This window comes from Passer domesticus, chromosome 10 (genome assembly GCF_036417665.1).
Source record: "Passer domesticus isolate bPasDom1 chromosome 10, bPasDom1.hap1, whole genome shotgun sequence".
Classification (NCBI taxonomy): domain Eukaryota; kingdom Metazoa; phylum Chordata; class Aves; order Passeriformes; family Passeridae; genus Passer; species Passer domesticus.
The window spans coordinates 3,852,059-3,877,143 of NC_087483.1; the positions used below are offsets into that span (position 1 = coordinate 3,852,059).

General features: G+C 59.4%; 2 protein-coding genes across 5 annotated transcripts in view; one reads left to right on the forward strand and one right to left on the reverse strand.

Annotated features, from left to right (window-relative positions):
* Nucleotides 1-254: 254 nt before the first annotated feature.
* Nucleotides 255-5,840, forward strand: SLC19A1 (solute carrier family 19 member 1). Its single transcript, XM_064433385.1, has 6 exons — nt 255-392; nt 2,718-3,009; nt 3,657-4,404; nt 4,659-4,851; nt 4,935-5,076; nt 5,177-5,840. The coding sequence occupies exons 2-6, from the start codon at nt 2,803-2,805 to the stop codon at nt 5,363-5,365; spliced, it is 1,479 nt and encodes a 492-aa protein (XP_064289455.1). The 5' UTR covers nt 255-392; nt 2,718-2,802; the 3' UTR covers nt 5,366-5,840.
* A 6-nt stretch (nt 5,841-5,846) lies between these two features.
* Nucleotides 5,847-25,085, reverse strand: part of COL18A1 (collagen type XVIII alpha 1 chain) — a 37,877-nt gene continuing 18,638 nt past the window's right edge. The window contains exons 1-42 of one of the 4 annotated variants that reach the window (XM_064433381.1): nt 22,953-24,261; nt 18,732-19,276; nt 16,044-16,124; nt 15,897-15,956; nt 15,577-15,715; nt 15,373-15,476; nt 15,259-15,285; nt 14,992-15,162; nt 14,878-14,904; nt 14,725-14,787; nt 14,561-14,647; nt 14,402-14,455; nt 14,173-14,322; nt 13,989-14,051; nt 13,763-13,807; nt 12,711-12,851; nt 12,507-12,569; nt 12,368-12,394; nt 12,230-12,274; nt 12,047-12,109; nt 11,660-11,695; nt 11,500-11,589; nt 11,337-11,366; nt 11,201-11,227; nt 10,979-11,041; nt 10,761-10,835; nt 10,634-10,669; nt 10,462-10,515; nt 10,195-10,260; nt 9,966-10,037; nt 9,737-9,770; nt 9,545-9,607; nt 9,412-9,455; nt 9,195-9,317; nt 8,955-9,099; nt 8,729-8,802; nt 8,521-8,649; nt 8,304-8,339; nt 7,770-8,030; nt 7,489-7,686; nt 7,091-7,206; nt 5,847-7,008 (exon numbers count right to left, since the gene is read on the reverse strand). In XM_064433381.1, the coding sequence (XP_064289451.1) occupies nt 6,795-7,008; nt 7,091-7,206; nt 7,489-7,686; nt 7,770-8,030; nt 8,304-8,339; nt 8,521-8,649; nt 8,729-8,802; nt 8,955-9,099; nt 9,195-9,317; nt 9,412-9,455; nt 9,545-9,607; nt 9,737-9,770; nt 9,966-10,037; nt 10,195-10,260; nt 10,462-10,515; nt 10,634-10,669; nt 10,761-10,835; nt 10,979-11,041; nt 11,201-11,227; nt 11,337-11,366; nt 11,500-11,589; nt 11,660-11,695; nt 12,047-12,109; nt 12,230-12,274; nt 12,368-12,394; nt 12,507-12,569; nt 12,711-12,851; nt 13,763-13,807; nt 13,989-14,051; nt 14,173-14,322; nt 14,402-14,455; nt 14,561-14,647; nt 14,725-14,787; nt 14,878-14,904; nt 14,992-15,162; nt 15,259-15,285; nt 15,373-15,476; nt 15,577-15,715; nt 15,897-15,956; nt 16,044-16,124; nt 18,732-19,276; nt 22,953-24,147 (5,136 nt within the window). In that variant the 5' untranslated portion in view covers nt 24,148-24,261 and the 3' untranslated portion in view covers nt 5,847-6,794. Of the gene's footprint in view, nt 7,009-7,090; nt 7,207-7,488; nt 7,687-7,769; nt 8,031-8,303; nt 8,340-8,520; nt 8,650-8,728; nt 8,803-8,954; nt 9,100-9,194; nt 9,318-9,411; nt 9,456-9,544; nt 9,608-9,736; nt 9,771-9,965; nt 10,038-10,194; nt 10,261-10,445; nt 10,516-10,633; nt 10,670-10,760; nt 10,836-10,978; nt 11,042-11,200; nt 11,228-11,336; nt 11,367-11,499; nt 11,590-11,659; nt 11,696-12,046; nt 12,110-12,229; nt 12,275-12,367; nt 12,395-12,506; nt 12,570-12,710; nt 12,852-13,762; nt 13,808-13,988; nt 14,052-14,172; nt 14,323-14,401; nt 14,456-14,560; nt 14,648-14,724; nt 14,788-14,877; nt 14,905-14,991; nt 15,163-15,258; nt 15,286-15,372; nt 15,477-15,576; nt 15,716-15,896; nt 15,957-16,043; nt 16,125-18,731; nt 19,277-22,262; nt 22,705-22,952; nt 24,266-25,085 lie in introns of those variants that run through there. The other 3 variants (XM_064433382.1, XM_064433383.1, XM_064433384.1) reach the window with 3 other exon arrangements.

The window sequence follows — 25,085 nt, forward strand, 5'->3', positions numbered from 1 at the left end:
CAGCGTCCCGCAGGGCCCGCAGCCCAGAGGCCACGGCAGATGGGCAAGGAGCTGACCCCGGCTGAGGGCAATGGAAAAGGGGCTCGATGCTTTCGCAGGGGGGTTTGTCCCTGTATGGGACACAAGTGCCGGCGCAGCTCTGTCCCGGCGTGGCCGGGCCCTTCCTGTTCCTCCTCCTCCTCCTCCCCTTCCTCCCTCCCGCTGCACTCTGGGGTTTGTAGTCTCCCCTTCTCCCGTAACGTGGAGCGCGACTACATTTCCCGAGGTACTCCCACACCCTCCTCCTCCTGCTGCCGCTGTGCCGGGCTCGCCGCCGATCGGGCTCGGGTGGCAGCGGGAGCCCCGGGTCCCGCCGTGCCCGGCCCGCAGTGCCCGTGCCCGCCGCCCACCAGGTACGGGGTGCGGGTGTCGCCGGGACGGTCCCTGGGATGCCGGCAGTGCTGTTCCCCCGGGTGCTGAGGCTGTGTGCCCGTGCTGTGTTGTTTACCCCCGCCTCTGTTTCGGGGTGAGCAGGTGCCGCGTACCCCCGAAACCCTTCTGTGCCAAGTGCACCCCCCAGCAACCCCGCAGCGCCCATCCCTTGGTGCTGGGCGGTGGGAGGCAGAGAGGTGCCCCTGGGTGGCCGAGGGTGCACTTTCAGGAGCTTCCCAGCCCTTGTTTTACTGAAGATACCCCAGGGGTTCGCGGTCCCCATTCGGCGTGGCAGCTCCGCACGGAACACGTGGTGCCTTGGCAGTGTCGCTTGTTTGTCACCGACACGCGGCTGGGCAGAGGGCCGACGACCCCCAGGGTTGTCCCCTCTGGACCACGGTGGCCGTGGCTCTGCGGGGAGCTGAGCCTGAGCTCAGCCACCCGTGTCACCTGTGACCCCGGGCTGACAGCAGTGTGTGGCGTGACAGTGATCCATGTCAAGGTCACACCCAGGTAACTCGGTGATAAACAGGTTCACACGGTGATAACGGACTGGCTCTGCTCCCTCTCCCTCCCTTTCTCTTCTCCTTCCTCCTCTTCCCTCCACTCCCTGGCTTGCACCAGGGACGAAGGATGGAGCATTCCCTGGGACTTGTGCCCACTCACCTCGAGCAGAGGAGCTCCATGGATGTTCTGGAGAAGGGGGATTGGGTGCGGCCGGATGGGTTCTGGTCTGGAGTCCCTTAGTGTGGGGGACACACATGCTGGGAGTTAGGAGCCAGTGCTCCTGGGAATGGAGCAGCTTCATGGAGCTGCATCCTGGATTTAGTGTGGGAGGTTTTCTGTGAGCCAGGGATGCATGTGTGTATCCCTCCTGGATGGACAGGCTGGAGTGGGGAGCAGAGGGTGGCAAACATTCCGTAGGGGTTGTGGTGCACATGGCAGCAAGCAGCTGCTGCAGGTGACATCCACAGCCCAGCCTGGGGACAAGAAAGCAGTGGAGCAGAGTCCAGGCACTTGCAACTGGCAGTGGCCCCAGCACGGTGCTGGGGAGGGTGTTTGGCAGGGACTAGCCCTTGCTCCTTGCCCCTTACCCTTCCTGCCACAGGAGGGGCCGGTGCTCCAGCCAGTGCTGGACAGGCTCGTTGGGCAGCGAGTGAGTGAGCACCTGCTTTGATCCCCAGGGATCTGTTTTGGAGGTGGGGGCTGTTTGCCCAGCCGTGAGCTCTGGCACATGAGTGTTTTGGTGACACTCAGGCACCAGTGCTCAAATCCCATGGGAATGCTGGAGCGGTGGGTCCTCACTGGGACAAATGGACACTTGACTTCCTGTAGGTTTAGGTCACCACCAGCTTTCCTCAGCCACCATCGGTGCTGCCTCATGTCCCTGTTTATCCTGTGTCATCTGGCAGCAGGGGGGGATAATCCCCCAATTTCACTATGCAGGATCCAGTGGGACACAGGACCATGAACTTACTTTTTAATGACTGTGATTAGTTGTTCTGTGGTTATCAGGGTAATCAGGTTTCTAAACCTTGCTCCCGTGGCGTGTATTGGCCTACAGGGAATCATGTGGCATGAAAAGTCACCTTGGTGACTTCTTGTGGGAGTGGGAAGTGCTGGGAGGACACCAGTCCACGCCGCCTCCTGTCCCTGCTCTCATCCCATGACCATTAATCGGGTCACCTGGCACTGCCAGCTTCCTTGCAGCCAAACCTCAGGATCTGAGCTTTTAATCCCCCTGTGGACCATGAACCTCGTGGCATTTTGCATTCTCTCCAGGCTGGGCATTGTGTCCCAGAGCCCAGAGCTCTTGGGAAGAGCCAAGGGGCAGCCGCTTGCCTGCAGCTCAGCTGAAGTCCTGCCAGCCACCCTGCTACTGAGTAACACGGGTGGCCCCATGCCCGGTGCGCACATTAACTCATTTCCACAGCCAGCACATTCCTGTGCCATCCCCTCTGGAGCATCCCCAGTGCAGGGTGTCTGCATTCCTCTGCCTCTGCAGCTCAGAGGGAAGTGTTGCTCCAGGAAGCAGCAAAACCCCACTGAGTCTTAAAGAGGACGAAAAGGAGGTGATGGGAGCTGAGGATGCCACACTGTGGATCCAGCTGCTGCATGCATCCAGGCTCCAGATGCATGTGATGTATGAATGCCGCCCGAAATGACCCCCCCCGCTTCTGCACAGCGAGATGCATAGCTGCTTTTCTTTTTCCCAGAACATCTCCTGGGGAGAAGGTAGTGGTATTTATTTGCCTTGCGATTCTGGAGGAATTTTGAGCCTGTGCCAAATGCCGCTTTTTCCACAGAAACTGCAGCGCCCTGGTTTCCATGCGTCCGAGAGTGCCTGTGGACAGAGAGGGGCTGTGTGGTCCAGCAGAGCCTGTATAGCTAATGGCTCCCAGGATAACGCCGCTGTCCTGCTGCAGAGCCATGCCCAAGAATGATGCTGCCAAAAAGCCGGCACCAGAGATGGTGCCGGACCAGCGCTGGAAGATACAAGTCTGTTACCTCTGCTTCTATGGCTTCATGACACAGATCCGGCCCGGGGAGAGCTTCATCACCCCCTATCTGCTGGGAGTGAACTTCACAAAGGCAGAGGTGAGCTGTGGCATCCGGTCCCCTACCCTCGTGCCCCCTTTATGGCCATGGTCACCATCCTGGGGCTGTCCAGAGCGTCCCTCAGTGCTTCTGGGGTGCACAGGGGTGTCATGTCCTGGGCATGGCAGCATGTGGTGTCTCGCGGTGGTGCTTTCCAGGCAGGGGAGGTGGTATTGTGGGGCCTTGTCTCACTTGGCTGCGAGGTCACCCTGTCCCCTGAGTTCCAGGCTCAACTTGCCCTTGCATAAAACCTCGTGCCCAGGCTGCCAACTGAGTGTGACCCCTGCCCATCTTATCTGCCTGTGGAAGGGTGCTGGACTGGGAGAAGTCATGCCCCATCCCACTGGGGAGACTTTTCCATGATGGCACAGTGCACTGCCAGGCTGCTGGCAACGATGGGGTTAGGCAAGGAGGGGCCACAATGTCATTGATCCCAGCTGGCTGCTTTGCCTGTGGGAACGCTGCATTCCCGGCACAGGAAGGGGCCGAGGCTCAGCCAGACCCCCAGCCGAGCATGCTGCTGGTCACATTCCTCCCTGAGGAAGTGCTGCCACGGGGGTCAGCAGCCAGTGCCCATACCATCTGCAGGTTGGGGGGCATCCCCAGGGATGTGCCCAGCGCTCAGCCCCTCCTTGCCGTCACGGCAGGTGACCAATATGATCACGCCGGTGCTGTCCTACTCCTACATGGCCGTGCTGGTGCCCATCTTCCTGCTGACAGACTACCTGCGCTACAAGCCCGTGCTGGTGCTGCAGAGCCTGAGCCACATCTCCATCTGGCTGCTGCTGGTGCTGGGAACTTCCGTCCTGGCCATGCAGATGATGGAGTTCTTCTACGGCATCACCATGGCTGCCCGCATTGCCTACTCTTCCTACATCTTCTCCCTGGTCGCCCCGTCCCGCTACCAGCGGATGGCCAGTTATTCCCGCTCCTCTGTGCTCCTGGGGGTTTTCACCAGCTCCGTGTTGGGCCAGCTCTGTGTCACCTTGGGCGGTGTGTCCTTCCTCACCCTCAACTACGTCTCCTTGGGCTTCGTCAGCTTCGGCCTCATCCTCACCATCTTTCTCGAGCGGCCCCGGCGCAGCCTCTTCTTCAACCGGCCCAGGGGGGCCGGTGACGCTGCTGTGCCCGCTGAGCTGGACAGGATGGCCGGGGGGGACAGCGGTGGGGGGGCACGGGGCTGGCGGGACATGGTGCTGTGCCGTATGCTGCAGGAGCTGGGAGCGCTGGCCAAGCAGCCCCAGCTCCGTCTCTGGTCCCTGTGGTGGGTCTTTAACTCAGCTGGGTACTACCTGATGCTGTACTACGCTCACATCCTCTGGAATGAGATCTCTCCCACCACGGACAACCGCCGGGTGTACAATGGGGGCGTGGATGCTGCCTCCACGCTGCTGGGTAACTCGCATGGGATGGGGACACTGGGGGAGTGGGGGGACACTCACATCCTGCTGCCTCCTGTGGGAATGGCTGGGGACACCGGAGAGGCAGGGGGTCACTGCTGTCCTGCTGCACCCCTTGGGAATGGTGGTCCTTACAGTATTTTTGGTGGTTTGGCATTGGGGGTGATGTGATGGTCACCAGGCTGGGTCCCAGCCTAGTTAGGGCAGGGGATCCTTGAGGTGCTCACAGCATCCTTCATCCCTCCCCAGGAGCTGTCGCCTCCTTTGCTGCTGGCTACGTCAAGATCCGCTGGACGCTGTGGTCAGAGCTGGTGATTGGAGTGGTTACGGCATTCCAGGCAGGATTACTCTTGCTTATGAACACCACCACCAACATCTGGCTGTGCTATGCTGCCTACATCCTCTTCCGTGGCTCCCACCAGTTCCTGGTGCCCATTGCCATGTGCGTGGTGCTCCTGAGGACCCACTCCCACCCCGGCATCCGGGTTGATGCCAGGGGTTCACCAGTGCTCCCATTTTTCCCAGTTTCCAGATTGCTACCTCTCTCTCCAAAGAGCTCTGTGCTTTGGTCTTCGGGGTCAACACCTTCTTTGCCACAGTGCTGAAGACCATCATCACCATCATTGTGGCTGACAAGAGGGGCTTGGGTTTATCCGTGCATCCCCAGGTAGGGGTGGGGTCACACCTAGGATGGAGGTGGTCCCTGAATGGTGTGGGATGAAGGGAGGGCTCCAAATGCTGTTTCTCCCCTCTCTCCTCTTTTGCAGTTTTATGTATATTTTGGCTACTTCACCCTACTGGCCGTGGTCTACCTGCTGGCGGCCATCAGAGTGGGTGTACAGCACAGCCACCGCAGGCAGCCAGTGGAGCTGGCCCTGGACAAGGAGCCGTGCCAGCTCCCAGTGGAAATTCCAGCAGAGGAGAAAAGCCCGGAGGCAGGCACCGTGCGAGCCTGAGCGCTGGCACCGCGACACTGTGGCCGGCTCTTGGCTCCCAAAGTGAGCATAGTCATCACCACCGTGTGCTTGGTGTCCTGTCCCACTGCTGGTTCTGGGTGCTGTTCTGTAACCGCTGGGACATGTTTTCTGCTCGGTGAGGACAGGGCTGTGCCCCTTCCCTGTCCCCACATACAGAGTGGTGGCAGGATTCCCATGGTGCCGCTGCCGTGTGTCACACAGGGGAATGGATGGGGACCCATCCCGCTGCATCCCCATCATGGCACGGAGCCAGGCTACAAGAGGATGTTTCTTTATTCAGTGCCTTTAGAAAATGGTCTATAGAACACAATTGATTACAAAAAATAATATAAAGATCCACACACTTTAAATTGCATTAATTACACAAATACAGTAGACTGTAAGAAATAGAGATCGTGTGACTCGCACAGCTTTTATGGTAATAATTTCCATACAATAACAAGCTACTTACAAATTTCTCTTTTTCTTTTCTTTTTTTTTTTTTTTTTTTGGTTATTTTTTAGCACCTTGGATTTGCCCCCACCAATTCCAGCCAGCTTTGCTGTGCCTTTGCCATCCAAGCCCAGCAAAGGTGGTATGGGGAGAGGGGCATGGCAGTGCCTGCCCTTGGTACCACACATGCTCAACACACACACACATACAGAGAAACACGTGCTGGGGCACAGCTGGCCACTCCTTGGGGCCACCCTGTCACCCCAGTACCTGTGCTGGGCTGGCTGTAGCTGTACCTGGGCTGTGGGGGCACACCCGGGTCCCCAGGGTGCATGGATGGGATGGGGGAGACCAGACCCCCACCAGAGCTCTGCTGGCTGGGAGGTGGAGGTGAGCATGGTGATGGGATGGTCCTTACCTGGGGAGGATGGAGACCATCTGGGAGAGCCCCAGCATCACCACAGGAGAGTCCCTTGGGTGGGATGCTGGTGTCTTGGCTGGAGAAGACCCTGTGGCCTCAGCAGCAGGGATTTGGGTCCAACCCCAGGCTCCTGGTGAGGACAGCATGGGGCCAGGGGGCTGGTGAGAGAGGCCCTACAGGCTTTTGCGGGGAACAGCCCTCATGGCAGCACTGAAATCTCCCTGCTGAGCATCCTCCCACCCAGCCATCCCAAGAAGAGCATCTGAGCAGGGAGGGGAACAAGCTGAAGTGGTTAAATATTAAGAGTTAGAAGAGGAGGAGGATGAGGAAGGCCACCAGCCCATGGCTGCCCTGCCCCGGGTGGGACCTGAGCCCCTGCCAACCCAGGGCAGGGGCCATGGCAATACTCTTTGGCTTCAGGTCTGCAGGAGAAAGAAACCCTGCGGGGCAAGAGTGGGCACATGGAGGGGGCTGAGGGGCCCAGGGGCGGTGGGGTGCAGGCTTGCCCAACCCTCCCCAGGGTCATAGGGGTACTCGGGGGTGCCAGGGCAGGTATCACTTTTTGGTGGCGGTCATGAAGCTGTTCTCAATGCAGAGGACAATGAAGGTGTGCTGGCAGCTGCTGGCTGCCTGCTCCAGCAGTTTTCCAGAGGCCAAGGAGGAAGCCTGGCCAGTGACCGCGCGCTCCTCTGTCCGCCATGTCTCGCAGTAGCTCTCAGGCAGGCGCCGACCCTTGGCATCCGAGCCATGCCAGACACTCTTCTGTGGCCTGGAAGGGTGAAAGGTGGGGGGCTGCTGCTGCCCTGCCATGCTCCAAACCCCATTCCCCCATCGCTCAGTCCTGCACTCACCATCCCGCATCCCGCAGGACATCCCGGCCGTCAAAGGAGAGGATGCGGGCGCCAGTTCTCAGTGGGGCCCCACTGCCCGTGAAAAGGGCTTCCCAGTTATTGAAGAGCACTTCATCCTGTAGGAAAGGTGGGGAAATGGAGGAGGTGGGGGTTTAGCCCTGCCTTCACCCCAAGAACAGCCCAGAAGCTCTAAGACCCAGCAGCCTCTGGGAAGGGGATGCTTCATGATGGATGGGGGCTTTGCTATGCTCTGCATCCCAGATCTTGGTGGTACTGGGTTAATAGTTGGAGTTGCTGATCTTAAAAGAGATCTTTTCCAACCGTAATGACTCTGTGATCCTATTCTGTGATCCATCAGAGCTCAGAGAGCGTTGGGAAGGGGATGGGGACATGCGTACCCGGAGGTTGACGATGGGGATGGCGGCGCGGTCGGCCCTGCGCACAATGCTGTAGAGATCCTGCAGGCGCGAGGACAGGAAGGCACGGAAGGTGCCAGCCAGCCCAACCTGCCGGGCTTGCTGGAAGCACTGGAAATCGGCACCCCGGATGCCACGCATGCCACCGCTCAGCGGCGTGTTCAGGGCCACCAGGTGCAGCTGCCAAGAGGGGACAATGGGGCTTGAGGGACCTGGCTTTGGCCACCACCATCAGCTCCCCTCAGCTGGCACGTGGCACTCACAGCAGGCTGGAAGTCCTGGTGCACATGGGCGGCCACAGGGGCAGGATCTGGCCGGCGGTGGATGTAGTACCCATTGATGAGCTCGTGCTGGTGGTGGAGCAGGGGCTGCTCGGGCAGGCGGTGCTGGTTGGCCACCACTTCATCCCCACGCCAGGGACGGGCAGTGGCCGAGGGGACGTGGTTGCGGAGCGGGTGCAGGGGCCCGCGGGGCTGGGGGCCAGCGTAGTGGAGGGTGGGCGGCTTGTCATACACCTCGTTGTCCTGGGGAGGGGACACAGTATGAGGCGGGGTGTGGTGCCCCAGGTGGGGATGGGGATGGAGATGGTTGGGGTTGGATGGAGATGGGGGTTGGGAATGGAGATGGTTGGGGATGGGGATTGATATGGTTGGGGATGAATGGAGAAGGGGATGAAGTTGATTGTTGATGAATAGAGATGGTTGTGGATGGGATAAGGATAGATGAGGATGGAGGATAGGGATGGGATTGGGAAGGAGGATAGGGATGAGGATGTGCATGGGAAACAGAGGACTCACCAGAGCCGAACTGGGGATCAGGTTGTGCTCCTCCAGCTGCAAGGGCATGGCACATCAGATCCCAGCTGCCCCCCTCTCCTCTTCCTCGCGCACGGGTGGGGGGACCCCAAGCATCACCAAGAGTCACCACCAAGCCCCTGGGGCGGTGCTGTCCACACTCCCCTCAAGCCGGGCAGTGCAGCCCCGGCCAGGGTGCCCCTCTGTCCCCCCAACTCACCAGCACCCTGCGGAAGCCCCCACGCAGGCGGACGTAGAGTTCCTGCCGGTCTGTCAGGAAGACGAGGCTGCCCTCGGGCAGCTCGTGTGCAGCACTCAGCATCGCCTGGTACGTGGACATGGCCTGGAGCTGTGGGCACAGGCCGGGGCAGGGCTCAGGGATCAGCTGCCTGCGCCATGGGCAACCCCTGCCCAGAGCCCTGACTCACCCCCAAGGACATCCCGTTGGTGCCTGGTGGTCCAGGGGGTCCTGGTGGTCCTGGGGGTCCAGGGATGCTGACAGCTGTGGGGGAAAGAGGGTGAGATGGAGAGAGTGCAGCACAGGGAGGAATGCAGAGCTGCAAGGAGGGATGCATGGGATACAAGCAGGAATGCTGGGGGTGGCAGGGAGGGATGTGGGGGTGCAGGGCAGAATGCAGTAGAGCAGGTACTCACCTTGTCTGTGGGGACCTGGGAAGGAGGGTGGCCCAGGTGGACCTGGAGGGCCAGGGGGGCCCTGCCGCCCCTCGTATCCGATACCAGGGGGACCCTGAGGTCCTGGAGGCCCCGGTGGCCCAACAATACTGTCCCCCTTGGGACCCTAGGCAGTGTGAGAGAAGATCTGTTGGAACAAAGCCCCCAGGGATGCCACCCCCCAATGTGCCCCCCTTCATTCCCACCCTATGAGGTACTCACTGGCAGCCCAGGGTATCCCTGGGGCCCTGGAGGCCCTGGAAGTCCAGAGACTCCAGGACTGTAGAGTGGGGTGCTGCCTGGCTCGCCCTTCTCACCCTTGGGACCTGCATCCCCCTTGTCGCCCTGTGGGATGGCACAGCCTTAGGGTGAGCACCTGGGATGCACTGAGTACCCCAAGTGACACTGGGTTCCAGCTGCCAGTGTGCAATGGCCTTACCCGCAGGCTGGTACCAAAGTGACTCACATCATAGGGGAACTGGCCTGTGGAGAGAGGGAGAGGAGGGGAGAGGAGCCAGGATGGGCACGAGCCACCCCCTGCCCGCCCCTGCCAGCAGGGACCAGTCACCTACCTGGGGGTCCTGGGGGTCCAGTGTCACCTTTCTCTCCCTTTTGTCCTGAGAACTGGTGGAAACCTGTGGGGAGCAGCAGAGACACCATCTTAGAGCTGCAGCTCTAAGGGAGACAGAGGGTTTCCCCCAGCCCTGCTTTGCCGAGGTTCCCCAAAATGCCCAGAGGGGGCTGGGAGAGGGACATGCACTTACCAGGGAACGCCGGGTGGCTGGAGTCACTGAAGGTCTGTGGAGATGCAAAGAAAGTGGCTGCAGAGATGGCAGCATCCTCGGGACCCCCCCCCCCAATGCTGGTGACAGTCCCACATGCCAGCCCCAGCCAGGATGTCACCAGAGCATTCTCAGTGCCCTCCGGGCAGGCAGGGGATACTGGGGGCCCAGTCACCAGCACGTCCATCACAGTGGCTGTGGTGATACTCACATTGCCATTGTTGTAGACTATGCTGCCAGGTGGCCCAGGGGGCCCAGGGGGGCCTGGGGGGCCTGGGGGACCCTGTGGGGGGCAAGAAGATTTGTCAGAAAGCAGACAGTTCCCACCACGGAGCGGGACAACCAGCCCCTGAGAGGAGACGTGCCCTTTGCGTAAGGGAATGGGGTGCTTGGGGAGACCCTCAGGGTGTGTGCAGCTGGGGGGTCACAGCAGTGCTCACCCGCAAGCCCAGCACGTCTGCAGGGTCACCCTTCTCGCCCTTCAGCCCGTTCATGCCAGGACGTCCCTGCGGATGAGCAGCACAGTGAGCCTCATCCCTGTCCCCCTGCCAGCCCCTGGTGTCACATCTGGTGCACCAGAGTCACTTCCGAGAGCCCAGCACCGCCCCATCCCTCGGGGTGTGGGACTCAGTGGGTGCAGGCTGTGCAAACAGGGAGGGGGACGCGGTGGAGGCGATGGACACAAACAAACCGGGAGCGGGTCTTACGGGTCTGCCCGGAAAGCCGATCTCTCCCTTCATCCCTGCTCGTCCTGGGGGACCCTGGAAGGGAGAGAAGACGAAGGTGAGGGATGCTCAGTATGGGGGCAGCCCTTCTGCCCAGGATCATTCCCATCCCTCCCTGTGGGACACAAGGAGGACGATGGTGATGGTGACTTACCAATGGTCCCATTGGGCCCTGCAGCCCTGGCTCCCCCTGCAAACAATGGAGAGGGAAAGGGCATCACCACCAGCACCACCTGGCACCTGTCCCATGGGGATGCCCCCCATTCCTGCCAGGAACCCACCTTTTCTCCTTTCACCTTGGCAGTGACCACGGTCCCATCAGGGCTGATGATGACGCCGGGCTCCCCCTTCTCCCCCTGCAAGAGAAGAGGAGGTGGGAGGGGACACGGTGGGACCAGGCTCCCTTCCATGACAGAGCTGGTGTCACCTGGTGGCCAGGTAGAATAGGGGACCAGGAATGTGACCACTCCATGGGGTGCAGGTGGCCTGGAGCAATTACCTTCAACCCCGGGGCACCCTGGGGACCAGTTGGCCCCTGGTCGCCTTTTGCTCCCACCGGGCCCTGCAGAAAGGACACAGAGTCCATGTCATTCCAACCCATCAAAGGCAGGCCCCAAACTCCCCCTCCATCACCACCATTTTGCAGCAAAGCACAGCAGGACTGGCAACCACAGCTGTCACCAGGGCCACCCCATGGTCCCCAGATGTGTCACCAACTCACCGGGAAGCCAGCGCGGCCTGGTCTGCCCTGCAGAGAGAAGCAGAGATGCTCCTAAGAACAAACCCCCTCTTTCCAAAAACAGGGAACCCTCCTGGCACTGCTGAGGGCTGGGCACAGGTGGCAGGAGGGCACCTACCTCTGGACCAGGAAAAGCCACCAAGGACTTCTGCAAAAAGAGACAAAATGAGGTTTTTTTCCCTGATCTTGAGGGGTCAGAGCTGCTGGTGAGGTCTCCCTCATGATGGCTGCTGGAATACCCCTTCCCATGCACTGTGCTGAAGCCAGGTGCCACCACTTACATCTTCACTGGAGACACTGACAACCTGTCCAGGGGGACCAGGTGGGCCAGGGGGGCCAGGCAGCCCCACTCCATCTTGGCCTCGCTCTCCCTGGAAAACAGAAGCCATCAGCCCAGGGCCACCAGTGGCTGGTCCCCCTCCCCAGCCTGGTGGCACCTACCTTCTCACCAGTGCTGCCTTTGTCACCTTTGGGTCCCTGGAAAGAGGAGCAGGAGGGAGTCAGCACCAAATGGAGAGGGTCTCTGGCTCACTGGTGGAGATCCCCTCCCACCTCTGGCTCAAAAAATCCTTCAGGCAACCCCACCTTTGCTTCCAGCTCCAGGCAATGAGCCAAGCTGCAATGATTTTGGGTGGAGGTGGTGGCCAGTGGGGCAACAAGGTTGGGGGGACAGGATCCTAGGGGGTGTCGGCACCCCTGACACGCAATGTGCTGGGTCCCACAGCAGGGAGGGGGAATTTTGGCTGCTGGGGATGGAGCTGCTGCAATCAAGGATGCCCTGCCTGGAGTGGGGAAGGTCTTCTGGAGCTGGGGGGCTGAGGCTCTTACCTGTGGTCCAGGGAAGCCCTCCAGGCCAGGGCGGCCATCCATGCCAGGCATGCCAGCATCTCCCTGCAATGGGAGTGGGAAAGGGCAGGATGCAGTCCCAGGTCCTGGAGCACAGGGTCCTGCCCACTGCCCTGCATGCCCAGGTGCTGGCACAAGGCCATCCCAGTCTCGCAGTGCTCCTACCTTTGGTCCTGGCAAGCCAGGCTGTCCAGGGCTGCCGACCTCTCCCTGCAAGGAAAGAGGAGTCAGAAGCATCCCTACAGGCTGCCTGCAGGCATCCTACATGGATGAAGCCAGGAGCATGTTGGAAGGGCTCCTCACCTTCACCCCCGGCAGTCCTGGCACACCCTGCAAGGAACAAGGGGACCATGAGCACTGGGTGATGGCCGGGGACATGATGGCCAGGAATACCCCAGGGAGCCCAGGATGGAGAGGAGGGAGAGGGCGGGAATGGCCTTACCTGTGGTCCTTCAGGCCCAGGTGGTCCAGGGGTGAATGACAGCCCCGAGCCCTCCATGTCACCCTAAATGCAGGGAGAAGGGGCTGAGCTGTGTCTGTCCCTGGTTCCAGCTCATCCCATCCCATCCCATCCCATCCCATCCCATCCCATCCCATCCCATCCCATCCCATCCCATCCCATCCCATCTCTGCAGTGACCACTCACAAATCCAGCCTCGTAGCCCAGCCCCGGTGGTCCCGGGGGGCCGGGGGGCCCTGGCTGCCCTCGGGGTCCGATGGGCCCGGGAAGGCCAGCTAAGCCCATTTCTCCTGGGGGTCCTGCTGGTCCCATTTCTCCTTTGTTGCCCTGCAAAGGAGACAAGCAAGGTGGCAGTGGTCACTGCCTGGAGCCTGCAAGCAGGAGTCAGAGCATGCCCTCACAAATCCCCTCTGGGACAGGACAGAGATGATCTCCCTGATGTTCCCTTGTCTAGCGGCTTTGTGGGAGGGGACATTGCCCAGCTTGGGCACCCTTCATCCCACCAGCTCCCCATGTAATGTCCACAGTGGCCACCAGAGGCTCGTCTAAAATCATAAAATGGGAATATCCTGCACGCAGGGCTGGCTCCTGTGCTGCAGCAGAGCTCAGTGCCATAAAGGAATGCTCACAGGCATTCCTGGGATTGCAACGGGTCTGGAAGCAACAGGCTTGGACCTTACACCTGCTGCCACCCCATCTGCCCTCTGGGTGCTGCAGAAGTGCAGAAAGTTAGAATTAAGGTTAAGAAACCCTAATTTTTGAGATTTTTGCCCCCAGCTCAGGCTGCAGTGGATGGTCATCACAAGGGGCAGCATCGCAACTGCAGGGGCTCCCAGCAAGCCTTTACTTCCACCTTTGGGGATGCAGGGTGGAAAGAAGCTGGAGTAAGCAGGCAGGAGAGAGTGATGCACAGAAGATAGGGTGTTTTCCAGTGGGGTGTTGGCACCCCACCAAGCAAAGTCTCTTCTGTGTCTTGAAACACCCCTCCCTTGGTTTTCCTGCCCAATTCCTGAAGTGGCAGTGTCTGGAGCAAAGCCAAGGCAGGGTGGCAGGAGCCCAATGAGCATCCTTTGTGGGGTCAGCAGTTCCATGCACCTTTGAGACGTGGTCCTGATCTGGGAGGAACACAAATAGCAGCACCCCCCTCCCCATTCCTGTGCAAGATGGCTCCCCTAGGCAACATCCCTGCCTCCAGTCTGCAATGGAGAACCCAAAAAACCCCACCCCAGACACAGTACCTTGGGTCCTGGTAGGCCAGGGAGGCCGAGGTCACCCATATCGCCCTGGGAAGGAGTAGGGAGAAGAGTGTGTGAAGAAGCTGCCCAGCTCCAGGCAGGAGCAGAATGGAGCTCCCCAGCCCAGGAACTGAGGCCTCCCAGAGATGTGCCAGGGGTGCCAGCTGCCCTGTGAGACAGCTGTGACCTGCTCCTGGGGCACATGGGACAGGGCCAACCTGCCACTCACCTGCTCTCCTTTGGGCCCTGGCTGTCCAACCTCCCCATCTCTTCCTGGAGGACCCTGAGGACCCTGTAAGATCCCAGGAGATGGTTCCAGCACAGGAAAACACCATAAGGCTGGTGGGCACCAAGCCCCCCACCGCCACAGAGTGGCCCTGGAATGGGAATTCTTGGCCACCCCATAGACCTACCACTGGCCCCGGGGGCCCAGGGATCCCATCCCTGCCCGGCAGCCCAGGTGGTCCCGGCAGGTCCGTGTGGTTCATCCCAAACCGTCCTGGCTCCCCTGGCAAACCGGGCACGCCAGGTGGCCCTGGGGGACCAGGTGGCCCTCGTGGACCCTAGAAGAGACGTGGGGGGCCATGGCTGAGGGTGTCCCCTCACTCCCAGCTGGCAAGACAGGCACTCAGCCCCACTCACCCGCAGGCTCTCCAGGTCACCAGCGAAGCCAGAGCCCTCCATGTCAATGAAGGTCTGGGGGAGAAACACAAGGGGGATGTCAGGGTGGCAGCACTCCGCACCTCTATGGCTTGATAGACCCCCCATCCCTCAAATCCCTGTGTCCCAGGCGGCACCCACCAGCTTGTCGTTCTTGGAGGAGGGTCCCGGTGGTCCCGGAGGGCCAGGTGGTCCAGGGGGTCCCCTCGGCCCCACACCTGGGTCACCCTGGCACAGAGGAGAGTGTGGTTTGCGGGTGCAGCTGAGCTGGGGATGAGAGGAAGCGGGGCAACACCAGCACTCACCTTCTCGCCCTTCAGGCCCGGCTCCCCCGGCATCCCAGGGAACCCCGGGGGCCCCATTTCACCCTGCAAAGGGGAGCAGTGGGGGGTCAGCAGGTGGCAAGGCAAGGGGGTGGCCATCCCCCATCACCCTGCCACCCCTTCCACCCCACTTACAGGCTTGCCATCCTCTCCAGGATCTCCCTAGGGATGGCAGAGAGGGGACAGGTCAGTGCACAGGTGGGTAGGGTAGGGGGACAGGCACACCCTGTAGCGGGGGAATTGACTCACAGGCTCGCCATCCCTGCCAGGGGCTCCGTCCTTCCCCGGCGTCCCTGGAGGGCCAGTGACCTGCTCCACCAACGAGCCATCAGCATGCCGAGAGAGGGTCCCAGGGGGTCCAGGGTCACCTGGCTCTCCTTTTTGGCCCTTAGAGCCAGGATAGCCAAATCCAGCACTGCCCTGGGGAGGGGAGGGAGACAGGAATGGGTGGCAGGTCTCTGAGCTGGCAGCCTGGGTAGGGCATGGCTCTGTGCCAGCTACTCCAGTGATGCTCACCTTGACACCCAGGTCTCCTTTCTCCCCCTGAGGATCAGAAACAGGGAGAAGTATGTGTCAAACACAGACAGGCCACTGGCACCCTCGAGCCCCTGGGGACTAGCTCTCACCCACCTTTTGACCCTTGACACTGTCTGGCCCTACAATGCCACTGGTCCCTGAGTCCCCTTTCAAGCCACGCTCCCCCTTCTCCCCCTTTTCGCCTTTCCGACCGGTGCCTGTGGAAAAGGAAAAGGACCCAGTCAGGGCTGGGGATGGCCACACCACCACCATGTCCCCACTTGTGCACCCTGGGAAGGGGAAAGCTGCTGGAATTACCTCCTGTGGAGACCCGCAGTGTCTCCTCCACTCTGGTCCTCTCGGCTTGCTGCGGGGATCCCCCACCACTCCTCGGGCCACTGCCCCCCACCACGGGGGGGGAGGTCACGGGGACAGCATCCAGCAGCCCTGGGATACCCTGCGCCAACAACGAGGGGACACCATGACACCGTTCACCTCCCAGTGCCTTCCCATAAGGGACAGGTGCTGGGACACCATCAAGCATCCCATGATCTCAGCCATGCAAGGCACTCAGCCCTCCTCGTCATAGGAATTTTGGGGTTCTGCCCTGAGTGCCACACCTGCGGGCAGCAACTCACCTCAACCTTGCCTGAGGGCTGCTGTCCACCTTCCATCCCACTGCCAAAATCCCCAGAGACCTGCATTTGTCCGTGGAGAAGGGATGAGAGCTGAGCTGGGAGCACTGGCCCCCCCAAGCCCTCCGCGGCTGCGCTGCCAGTGCTCACCTCTGCATCATCCTCCTCTTCCTCGCACTGGCGCTCGGCTGCCCGAGGGTCCCCTCGGAGCTTCAAATCTGCAATCACCCCCTGCAAGGAGACCACGGATGGGTTGGGGACACGGACAAGCCACTCAGCTGTGATGTGACCTGCTGTGCCACTCGGCCACCACGTCCTCGAGTGGGAGAAAAAGGATGGATGAGATCTGCTCTCTGCACTGCGAGCAGCTGGAAGAGGTCACCACCCAAATGGGGGCATTTGCTTATGACATAACTTTTTAATTATATATAAACTATGTATTTATAATATATTTATTATGTCACTTAATCTACTTATAATTCATTAATATTATATCACAGTCAGCCTGGCTAAACTGCGACTGCCCCAATCCCTGTTTTCCTAAGTCCATCATGTTTCCTTGCCCGGACATGGCGCCCTGTGCTTTCAGGCCAGCACAAATATTATTTTAGTTGTCTTGCCCAAAGAAGAGACACCAAGGGGGAGGTATCTCCTCTCTCAGAGTTCACTTCCCAGCATGGTCCCCTTCTCCTCCCCACTGGGATCAGACAGATGGGCAGCATCCCAACTTGGCAGACTCCCATCCCGACAGTGTCCCACCCTGCAGCGAGGACCCAAGCGGGGCTCTGGGATGTGCTGGGTGACCCCGCTTGCAGTGGAAGCTGTGGGGTTCAGGCTGGTACCCATATCAGCTCTCCTGCTGAGGCCAGGATGCTACAGAGGTTTGCCTGGAAGCAGCATCCTTAGGAAGGGATTTGTGGTGGTTTCTTGTATAAACAAGTGGCCTGGATGCACACGGTAGTTGCAAAACACAAATAAATAGTAAGGAAGTGCAGATTATCCCAGGAAATACAACATGTGGGCTGCAGAACCTGCCAGCTGTCCTTGTGTGGGGCAGGGCAGTCAGCTGTGGCCAGCGAGCCCTCAGGAGAGGAAAAACAAGGAGCACAGCCAAGAGATGTCTGTACAACTCTGCTGGGTGTCTGGCCGGGTCCTGGCTGCTACCTCTGCTCAGCGGATGTGGTGCCAGCTCTGGCACATGGCCTGTCCAGCCATGCTGATGGTGCTGAGCAGTGACTGCAAGGTTGAAACAAGCCAGTTCCAAGCCCTGAAGCAAGGCAGTCCCACTCCTGGACTGATGATGGTGATAGGGGACCTTTGCAGTCTCTTTGCTCTGATAAAGAGAGCAGCAGCACCAAAGATCTTATAGTGAATCCATGGAATAATGGAATCATTAAGGCTGGAAAAGCCCTCTAGGACCATTGAGTCCAACCATTAACCCAGCACTGCCAGCTCCCCCATTAAACCATGTCCCCAAGTGCCACATCCAGGTGCAAACAAACCCTCCTGCCATGCCCTAGCTGAGACTCCATTTGCCCCTTTGAGAGCTGTTGTCCTGGGGGCTTCTGCATCACCTGCAGGCTTTGCCCCTCCAGGTTTCCTGCCGTAGCCACAAAGGCGATTCAGGAAGGAGCAGAGGTTCCAGGACACCCCTCCAGCTGCCTCCCAGCAAGTTTGTCTAGAGGCTTGACCCAGGGCCAGGCTTTAATCCACTTGATGCCCCGTTAGTTCCAGATAACGCGAGGCAGTGCTGGACAGTGATGGAAACACCACGAGGCAGTCAGATGCTGCTCCCCTCTCACCCAGCCAAGGCCTCTTTCCCTCCTCGGCCAGCTATTCCCCACGGGAAAACCGGGGGCGGGCAGTGGGATCAGGGGTTGGCAAGCCTGGGAGCATCACCTGCTAAAAGGATCTGCTCTGCTCCAGGCTGTGGCCATGCCTTCCATACCGTGCCAAACCCCTCGAGCTGGGGAGAGGAGCTCCTCCACAGCCATGACCTGCACAGGTCCTCCCAGCACGTTCAAGAGCAAAGAAATTGCTCTTCAAGAGCAAAGAGTTGCTCTCCAAGGGAGCAACCGGAATCTCAGGCAAACCAGTTTGTAGCCCATCAATGATTAACCCCTTCCTGGGGGAGCTTTACCTGCCCAAAGCCATTCCAGGGGGAATGTGGCAGTACAGTCAGGATGGTATTTAAGCTCAGAAATGCGCTTTGCAGACTCCACAGGAAAAACATTGCTCCCCTCAGCAGAGCCTCTGTTGCTGGGCAAATCCTGCTCAGCCCAGGATAAACCTGAACATTCCTCTCCTCAAGTCCTGCAGGGGATTTCCATGTCAGATGGGCATTTTCCCCACACTTTCCACAACCCTTATCTGGAATACGAGTCCTGCTCAAAGCATGGGCTGAGCTATCACATCCTTCCTCACTCTCCAAAGTCTTTCTGGAGATACCGCCCAACGTCAGCCAGCAAAGATATGCTCCAGTCCAAGCATTTTTTCCATGTAAGAGAGACATTTTCCCAGACAAACCAGCTCCTCTACCAAAGGAGCTGGGTATTTTTGGGACTGGGAAGATCTGAAGAGGCTCCATGTGTTTGCTGGGAAAAGGCAATGGTGGGAGCTGCATGGCAACCCCATGTCCTCCTGCCAGCCCAGCTTGAGAGCTTAGCCTTGGTGAGCCCCGAGACAATAAATCAGTGACATCTCAAGCCACCTTCACCTCCATCTCAGGTGTCTGCTTCCCCAGGGACACACAGGGACCTGGTTGTCTTCTGGGCATGGGCAACACCACATCTCTCCAGGCTTCTGAGAGATACTCCTTGGGGTGACCCAAGCTCTTACCTGGTATTTATCCGGGTCAGCCCCTCCAGCCTGAGCGACAAAGAGCCCGGAGCCCTCTTCCAACTCCATCTCATCTGGGGAGCGCTCGAAGTGGACGCGCTCATGCTCCTCACAGTCTAGGTAGAGGACAACTTCCTCCTCCTCCACGCTGATGGCGAAGCGCGTCCACTGGTTGAGCAGAGTGGGTACGGTGAAGGTGGCGGCCGGGTAGGAGCTGGGTGAGCCCGGCTCCGTGTAGTAGAAGATGATCTGCTGCTGGCCTGCACGCAGCTCTGAGAGCTTGACGCCCACGTAGATGATGCTCTGCGAGGAGTCCGTGACGGCAAAGAGCACACCGGCCCGGGGCGTGGTGGGCTGGATGTGGAACAGCAGCGAGAAGTCCCGGTAGAAAGGGCTCGGCAGGTGGTACCGGGCCACCTGGCCCGTGTTAGCGTTGGGACCAAAGACGTAACCAGGATTGTTGTCGGGGCCATAAATTCTGTGGATCTCCTCCGTCGGTGGGTCCCCAATCAGCTCCAGCAGGCTGATCTCAGCACTCAGGCTCTCTGCAAGGAGGAAGGACAGGGGATGGTCCTTCAGGTCCAGACAAGGACGGTCACTCAGCAAGGACACCCCTGCCTGTGCCTCCCAAATACACTGTCCTTCAGTGGCTCCCTCCACTCACCTGCCCCAAGACTTGTGTGTGTTGGCCAAGGCAGTGACCTTGAGCTGCCCCACTACATCATTCAGATACATCTCCCAGATGCTCCCCATGCCCAGTGCTGACCCCCAACCACAGCTGGGACATCACAGAACCATAGCATGGCTTTGATGGAAAGGGACCTTAAAGACCATCTCATTCCAATCCCCCTGCCATGAACAAGGACACCATCCACTAGACCGGGTTGCTCAGATTCCCTGAGATGGGATAAAACCAAAGGGGTCTTGCCCATAGAGCACCAGGATGATCCACCATGGAGCCCCAGGGAAGTGTGTTGCATCCATACTCATCCGGGATCACAGTGACCCCTCATGTCATCCCAGGACAAGATCCAACGGTCACCCCAGCTGGGAATAAATCAGAGCCATCCCCTCGCAACACCCTGGGAACGCAGCTCAAGCCAGCTCAGCTTCCCAGATGCTCTCAATTTGGCGGTCGCCTCCTTTCTCAACTCCTATTGAGAATTAGGGAATTGGGGAAGTTCTGCTGGAGACAGCCTCTCCTACCCAGCGCAGCTGAACATCTGGTGAGGGTGAGCCAGTGCTGTGTCCGCCAGCTCCCGTTGTTCTGGCAGCCAGCACATCCTCATCGCCCACACACCGGGCGCTGGATTCCTCCTCTCCTATGTCAACTGCTTGGGGCCAGTGCCAGCTCCAAAGGAGAGGCTTTTTAACCTCTCCTTTCCTGGGAGGGAGGAAACCCAGCCACCCTGGCTACAAAACTGCTGAAGGATCTGCTCTGGGAATGGATGCTCAGTGCTGAGTTTCGACCCCATCCTGAGCCAGGAGCAGGAGTTGACACAATTCAGTGTCCCCAGTTCCATCCCTGATTTTCATGTGAGCAATGGCGAGTGGGGGAAATCAGAGGTGTATCCTGAGGTAAATCTCCTTCCCAGTCTTCCACCGGTTCTAGCCCCTTCCTCTGCCCTGCACTGGAATCAGGCTTCCCCATGGGGCACCCCCAGTCTGCTTAGGAAGCTCTGGATCCTGGAGTCCAGCACCCTTTCACTCCCAGATGTGCACAGCCCTACACCAAATCTGATGGTGTGAGTGAGCAGGGCTCCCCCAGATTCTCAGCCTGTCACCCACCCTTGAGTCACCCCATGCTCAGCACCTCACAAGCTCATTCCAACTGCAAATGCCAGGATGCAGGGATTGTATTTATCTGGGGTTGGAGGAAGCCAAATTCATGGCAGTTTAAAGGAAAAAGGAAACCAGAGCTTCCTTCCTTCTGGGGGTCCACATAAGTGTAAGAGCCAGTGCTGCAATTCCTGCAGCCAGACAAGTCATTGCGTCCCCCCCAGGGCTTAGGATGATGGGACAGCTGAAAGAGGCTTTTGTTAGCAGGGCAATTTGCAACCATTCTCCCCTTGGAACTGCAGCCGGCTCTGGGAGTCTCCCTCCTCCTCAAACATGCCACTCGCCCTCGAGTCCGGGGTGGGAGCTGGGTGCTAGCACTTCCCAAAGCAAATGAACTTTTTTCCTGTGTGACAGAGGCTGGATGGGGACTGGGGAGCAGAGGGGTAAGGGGAGACCCCTTCAAATGTCTGCTCCCCTACAAAAGCCAAGTGCCCCTTCTCATTCCCAGAGCTTTCAGGCCACACGTGCTTTTTCCAAAGGGCATCCAGAACCCAAATATCACAGCCCATCATCCTTGTGGCAAACTGGAGATGCACCAGGGAACATGGAGAGATGGTGGGGACTGCAGTGAGTTTGGTGCTGGCATGGGATGGCTGTGGGGATGTCTGGACACAGTGATTCTGCCATTGGAAATGTCCCCAGAATGCTCCAAGCCACCTTGACACTCTGCCATGACCTTCCTGGCTGGTCTGAGCCCAGGCTGCCAGCATGGTATTCAGGGGACCCCCAGCACACAGCAGCACATCAAGTCACTCCATGGGGTGCACCACAGCCCCCACATTCCCCACTCATTCCTGACACTGCCCATCCAAGCAACCACAGTGCAGTCCCAGATGGGAATGCACCTCCTCTGCAAGCATCCCCACGATCCCAGTGCATCCCCCCATGAACAGAGCCTCTTTGACACTGAGGCAACCGTGTGTGCGACCCTGGTTTGCCAGCCCCCAGTCTCGGCATTCCTCCTTGGCATCTCCAGGCCATCCCCCGAGGGCTCAGGGGTCAGCACGGGAACACAGCCTCATTCAGAGGCTTTGGCAGGCGGGGGGAGCTCCAGCTTTCATCCCAACTGCATTTCTCCAAGCACCAGTCACCCCCTTCCCCACTCCCCTCTCTCACCCCCCTGCCCTGTCTGAGTCCCGGGAAGGTCACAGCCACCAAATGATGAAGCTGGGGGTGAAGTAACCTCTCTCCCTTTTCCAAGCAGCGGGGATCAAACATTAGCCGCCATCGGGTGAATCATTAACCCCAAAGGGCCGCTCTGGGAGAGGGGAGCGTGCAGGCACGGCTGAGGGTCACCTTGAAACCTCCTCGCCACCACGGTGCTGTGGCTGGTTGGCCACAGGGTCTGGTCCTTGCCCTGTTCCTGCAGGGAGCTGGAAGTGCTCCAAGTGCTCTCATCCCAGCCAGGATGGACACCCCAAAGCCCTGTGGCACCTGGAAACCAGCCCTGAATGCCAGCACAATGCGCTTGGGCAGCATCCCCTGTGCTGGCCAGTGTGATTTACCAGGAGTGATGCTCAGTCTTGTGAAGAGAGCCAAAACTCACTGGTTCTGTTTGGAAAAGCCAAGGCTGGATGGAAAGTGATTTTGGATTCAGCAGCATCCCATGGGTACAAGGCAGAAGAATCCCCCAGCGCCTGGGGGAGTCTGTGCAGGGGAGACACACACAGGGATGTTGCCCAGCCACGTTACCTGAAGAAGCATTAATAAAGACACAAGAAACCCCTTCATCCTCCTCAGGGAGAGCATCGCAAGGCAGAGGCAGGTGCCTGCCGGCCAGATGAGTCCAACACAGGTCTCTGACGGCCTCACAGAAGCCCTGGCATGGCGGGGGGGTTACGGGGACTGAGGGGCTACAGCCGGGGAGCAGCAGCAAGCAGAGAAACCACTCCAGGTAGTGATGGCACCGCGACTCAAGCAGCCCCTCCCACTCATGCAAAGCTGCCCAAATTTCCTCCTCGCTGCCATGCTGAAGGTAGTTTGGCAATCGGACATGGCTGGTGCCCAGCACACTGCAGAAGGGCAGGTGGGTCGGGATGGGCTGGCAACGGCCAGCCACTGGCATCAGTCCTGGAAAGAAGGATGTGAGCCCCACGCCGTCACTCCTGTAGAGCTGCATGGTAGCGGTTAGTAAATCGAACTCCAGAGGGACAGAGTTATTGGCAGCAGGAGAATCCACACCCTTATCCACCCTCTGGTCAGGCCAAGGGGGGCTCTGGCTTCCATTCCAGCTGGCCAGAGCCAGCCCCGGGTGGCCAGCGCCATGCCATGGGGTCGGTGATGCTGTGTGGAAGTAATGGGGAGGTTGTGCCAAGGGGTCCTGGAACGGCACCGCCTGCTCATGGCTACTGTCACCTGGTGAGAAAGGAAAAGGGGCACTACCTGGCTGGAGACCTGCTGGTCTCTGCAAGGACACCCGTGTCTCCATTGCTGTAGGAGTTCCTGTCCCCAGGAACTCTGGGTTCTCGGTGGTCACCGTCCTCAGAAGCAGGGGGTTCTCAGTGTTCTCCAGGAGCTCTGGGTTCTCGGTGGTCGCTGTCCTCAGGAGCTCAGTGTTCCTCATCACCAGGAACTGCAGATTCTCAGTGGTCCTCATGCCTGGGAGCTGTGGGTCCTTGGTGGTCCTTGTCCCCAAGAGCTGTGGGTCCTCAGTGGTCCCTGTCCCCAAGGGCTGTGGGCCCTCAGTGGTGCCTGTCCCCAGGAGCTGTGGGTCCTTGGTGCGCCCCGTCACCAGGAGATGCAGGTCTGCAGTACTCATCATCCCTAGGAGCTGTGGGTCCTCAGTGGTGCCCAGCCGCAGGAGCTGTGGGTTCTCAGTGGTTCCCATCCTCAGGAGCTGTGGGTTCTCAGTGGTGCCCAACCCCAGCAGCTGCAGGTCCTCAGTAGTCCCTGTCCCCAAGAGCTGTGGATCCTTGGGGGTCACTGACCTCAGGAACTGGCTGTCTTCAGTGGTACTCATCCTCAGGAGTAGCAGGTGCTCAGTGGTCCCTGTCTCACGGAGCTGCAGGTCCTCGGTCGTCCCTGACCACAAGAGCTGGGGGTCCTTAGAGGTCTCTGACCACAGGAGCTGAGGGTCCTCAGTGTTCCCTGACCCCTGGAGCTGCAGGTCCTCAGTGGTCCCTGACCCCGGCAGCTGGGGGTCCTTGTGGGTCCCTGTCCCCAGGAGCTGGGGGTCATCAGTGGGGCTGCTGGCCACCTGCTGTCCTGGGGCAGGTGACATGCTGTGGAGAGGAGCAATGCTTGGCCACACCGTGCTCTCCACCAGCCCTGTGGCATTCCTGTCCCACTGCTCCGTGGTTTTGGCTGCAGCTCCCTCACCCACAGGTGCTGCTGCAGCAGGATCTGGCTCCTGCTGCTGTGGGGTGGTGACATTTCCTGCCACCTCGCCACCCCACATCCCTGGGGACGGGCTGGGAGCCGCTGCTGAGGTTGACGGCGACGCCGGGATTCCCTCACCGGGTACTGCTGGGCTTCCTGTGATCTTCGTGCTGTCCCAAACCCAGTCCAGGAACTGTGTTTTGGAGCAGGAGAAGCAGCAAGTCAGAAGGAGCAGAAACCCCAAGCGAGGTGGGGCCATCGGAAAGGGAAAATGAGCTCCGTTGCTCTCGAGAGCAGAGTGGAGAGGCTGGAGGAAGGAAAGGAGGGAAGAGGCAGGAGCTCCGTCCCGGCCAGACTCTCGGAGCGCTCACATCGCTCTCTCCTCCCAAGCCCCGGCACTCGACCCATCAAACCGGAGCAGAGCAGGGGGAGGAGTGGCCGCACGGCCGGCCCTGGCAAGCCTTCCTCTCCCCAGCGCCAGCCTCCCGCTCCTGGCACGGCCCCTCGGGGACCCCGCCGCCTGCCTGGGGACTCACCTGAGCCCCCAAAACCTCCGGAAGCAAAGCCAGCCTTCAAACGCACCCTACTGCCTGACCCAGCAGCTGCTGCCAGATGTTTAACTCCTTCCTGCCCGGAAGATCCTAAATCCTCTCTCCCTGCTCTATGGCTCCGGTTAAATCACCAGCACACAGAGCTGTACATGGTGGGGTCGTGCATGGACATGGTCCTTGTGGATGCCCAGCTTTGGTGGGACGCCCCACTTCAGGCCTCGGGAAAAGGTTATAATCTCAGAGCAAAACCAAACGAGGAGAGAAACAAATCCCAGAAAACATTTCCAGTATTTACACCAGCTGAAAACACAACAAGTCCCCAAAGCCAAGTGTTTAAAGCTGCTTGCCCGGCTCAGTTACAGGGCCAGGACCCCCCAGGTGCTGTTGCAGGATGTCCAGGGGAGCACTGCAGCTTTCCTGCCCCCGCAAGCATCACGCGCCAGCAATGCCTTGAAGCCAGGTCTGAGCAATCACAAGTTTCCCAATCACAAGTTTTCCTGGAGCCCTGGGATGCAAATTTTCCCTGGGCAGTGCTGGCATTCTACCACACCCCAAAAATTTTGATTGTTCTTTGCCTCTGCTTAGAAAAGTTACCCCCAAATCCACTTATCCAGCTCGTGTGACGCTGTCCCTCATTCCTAGGGAT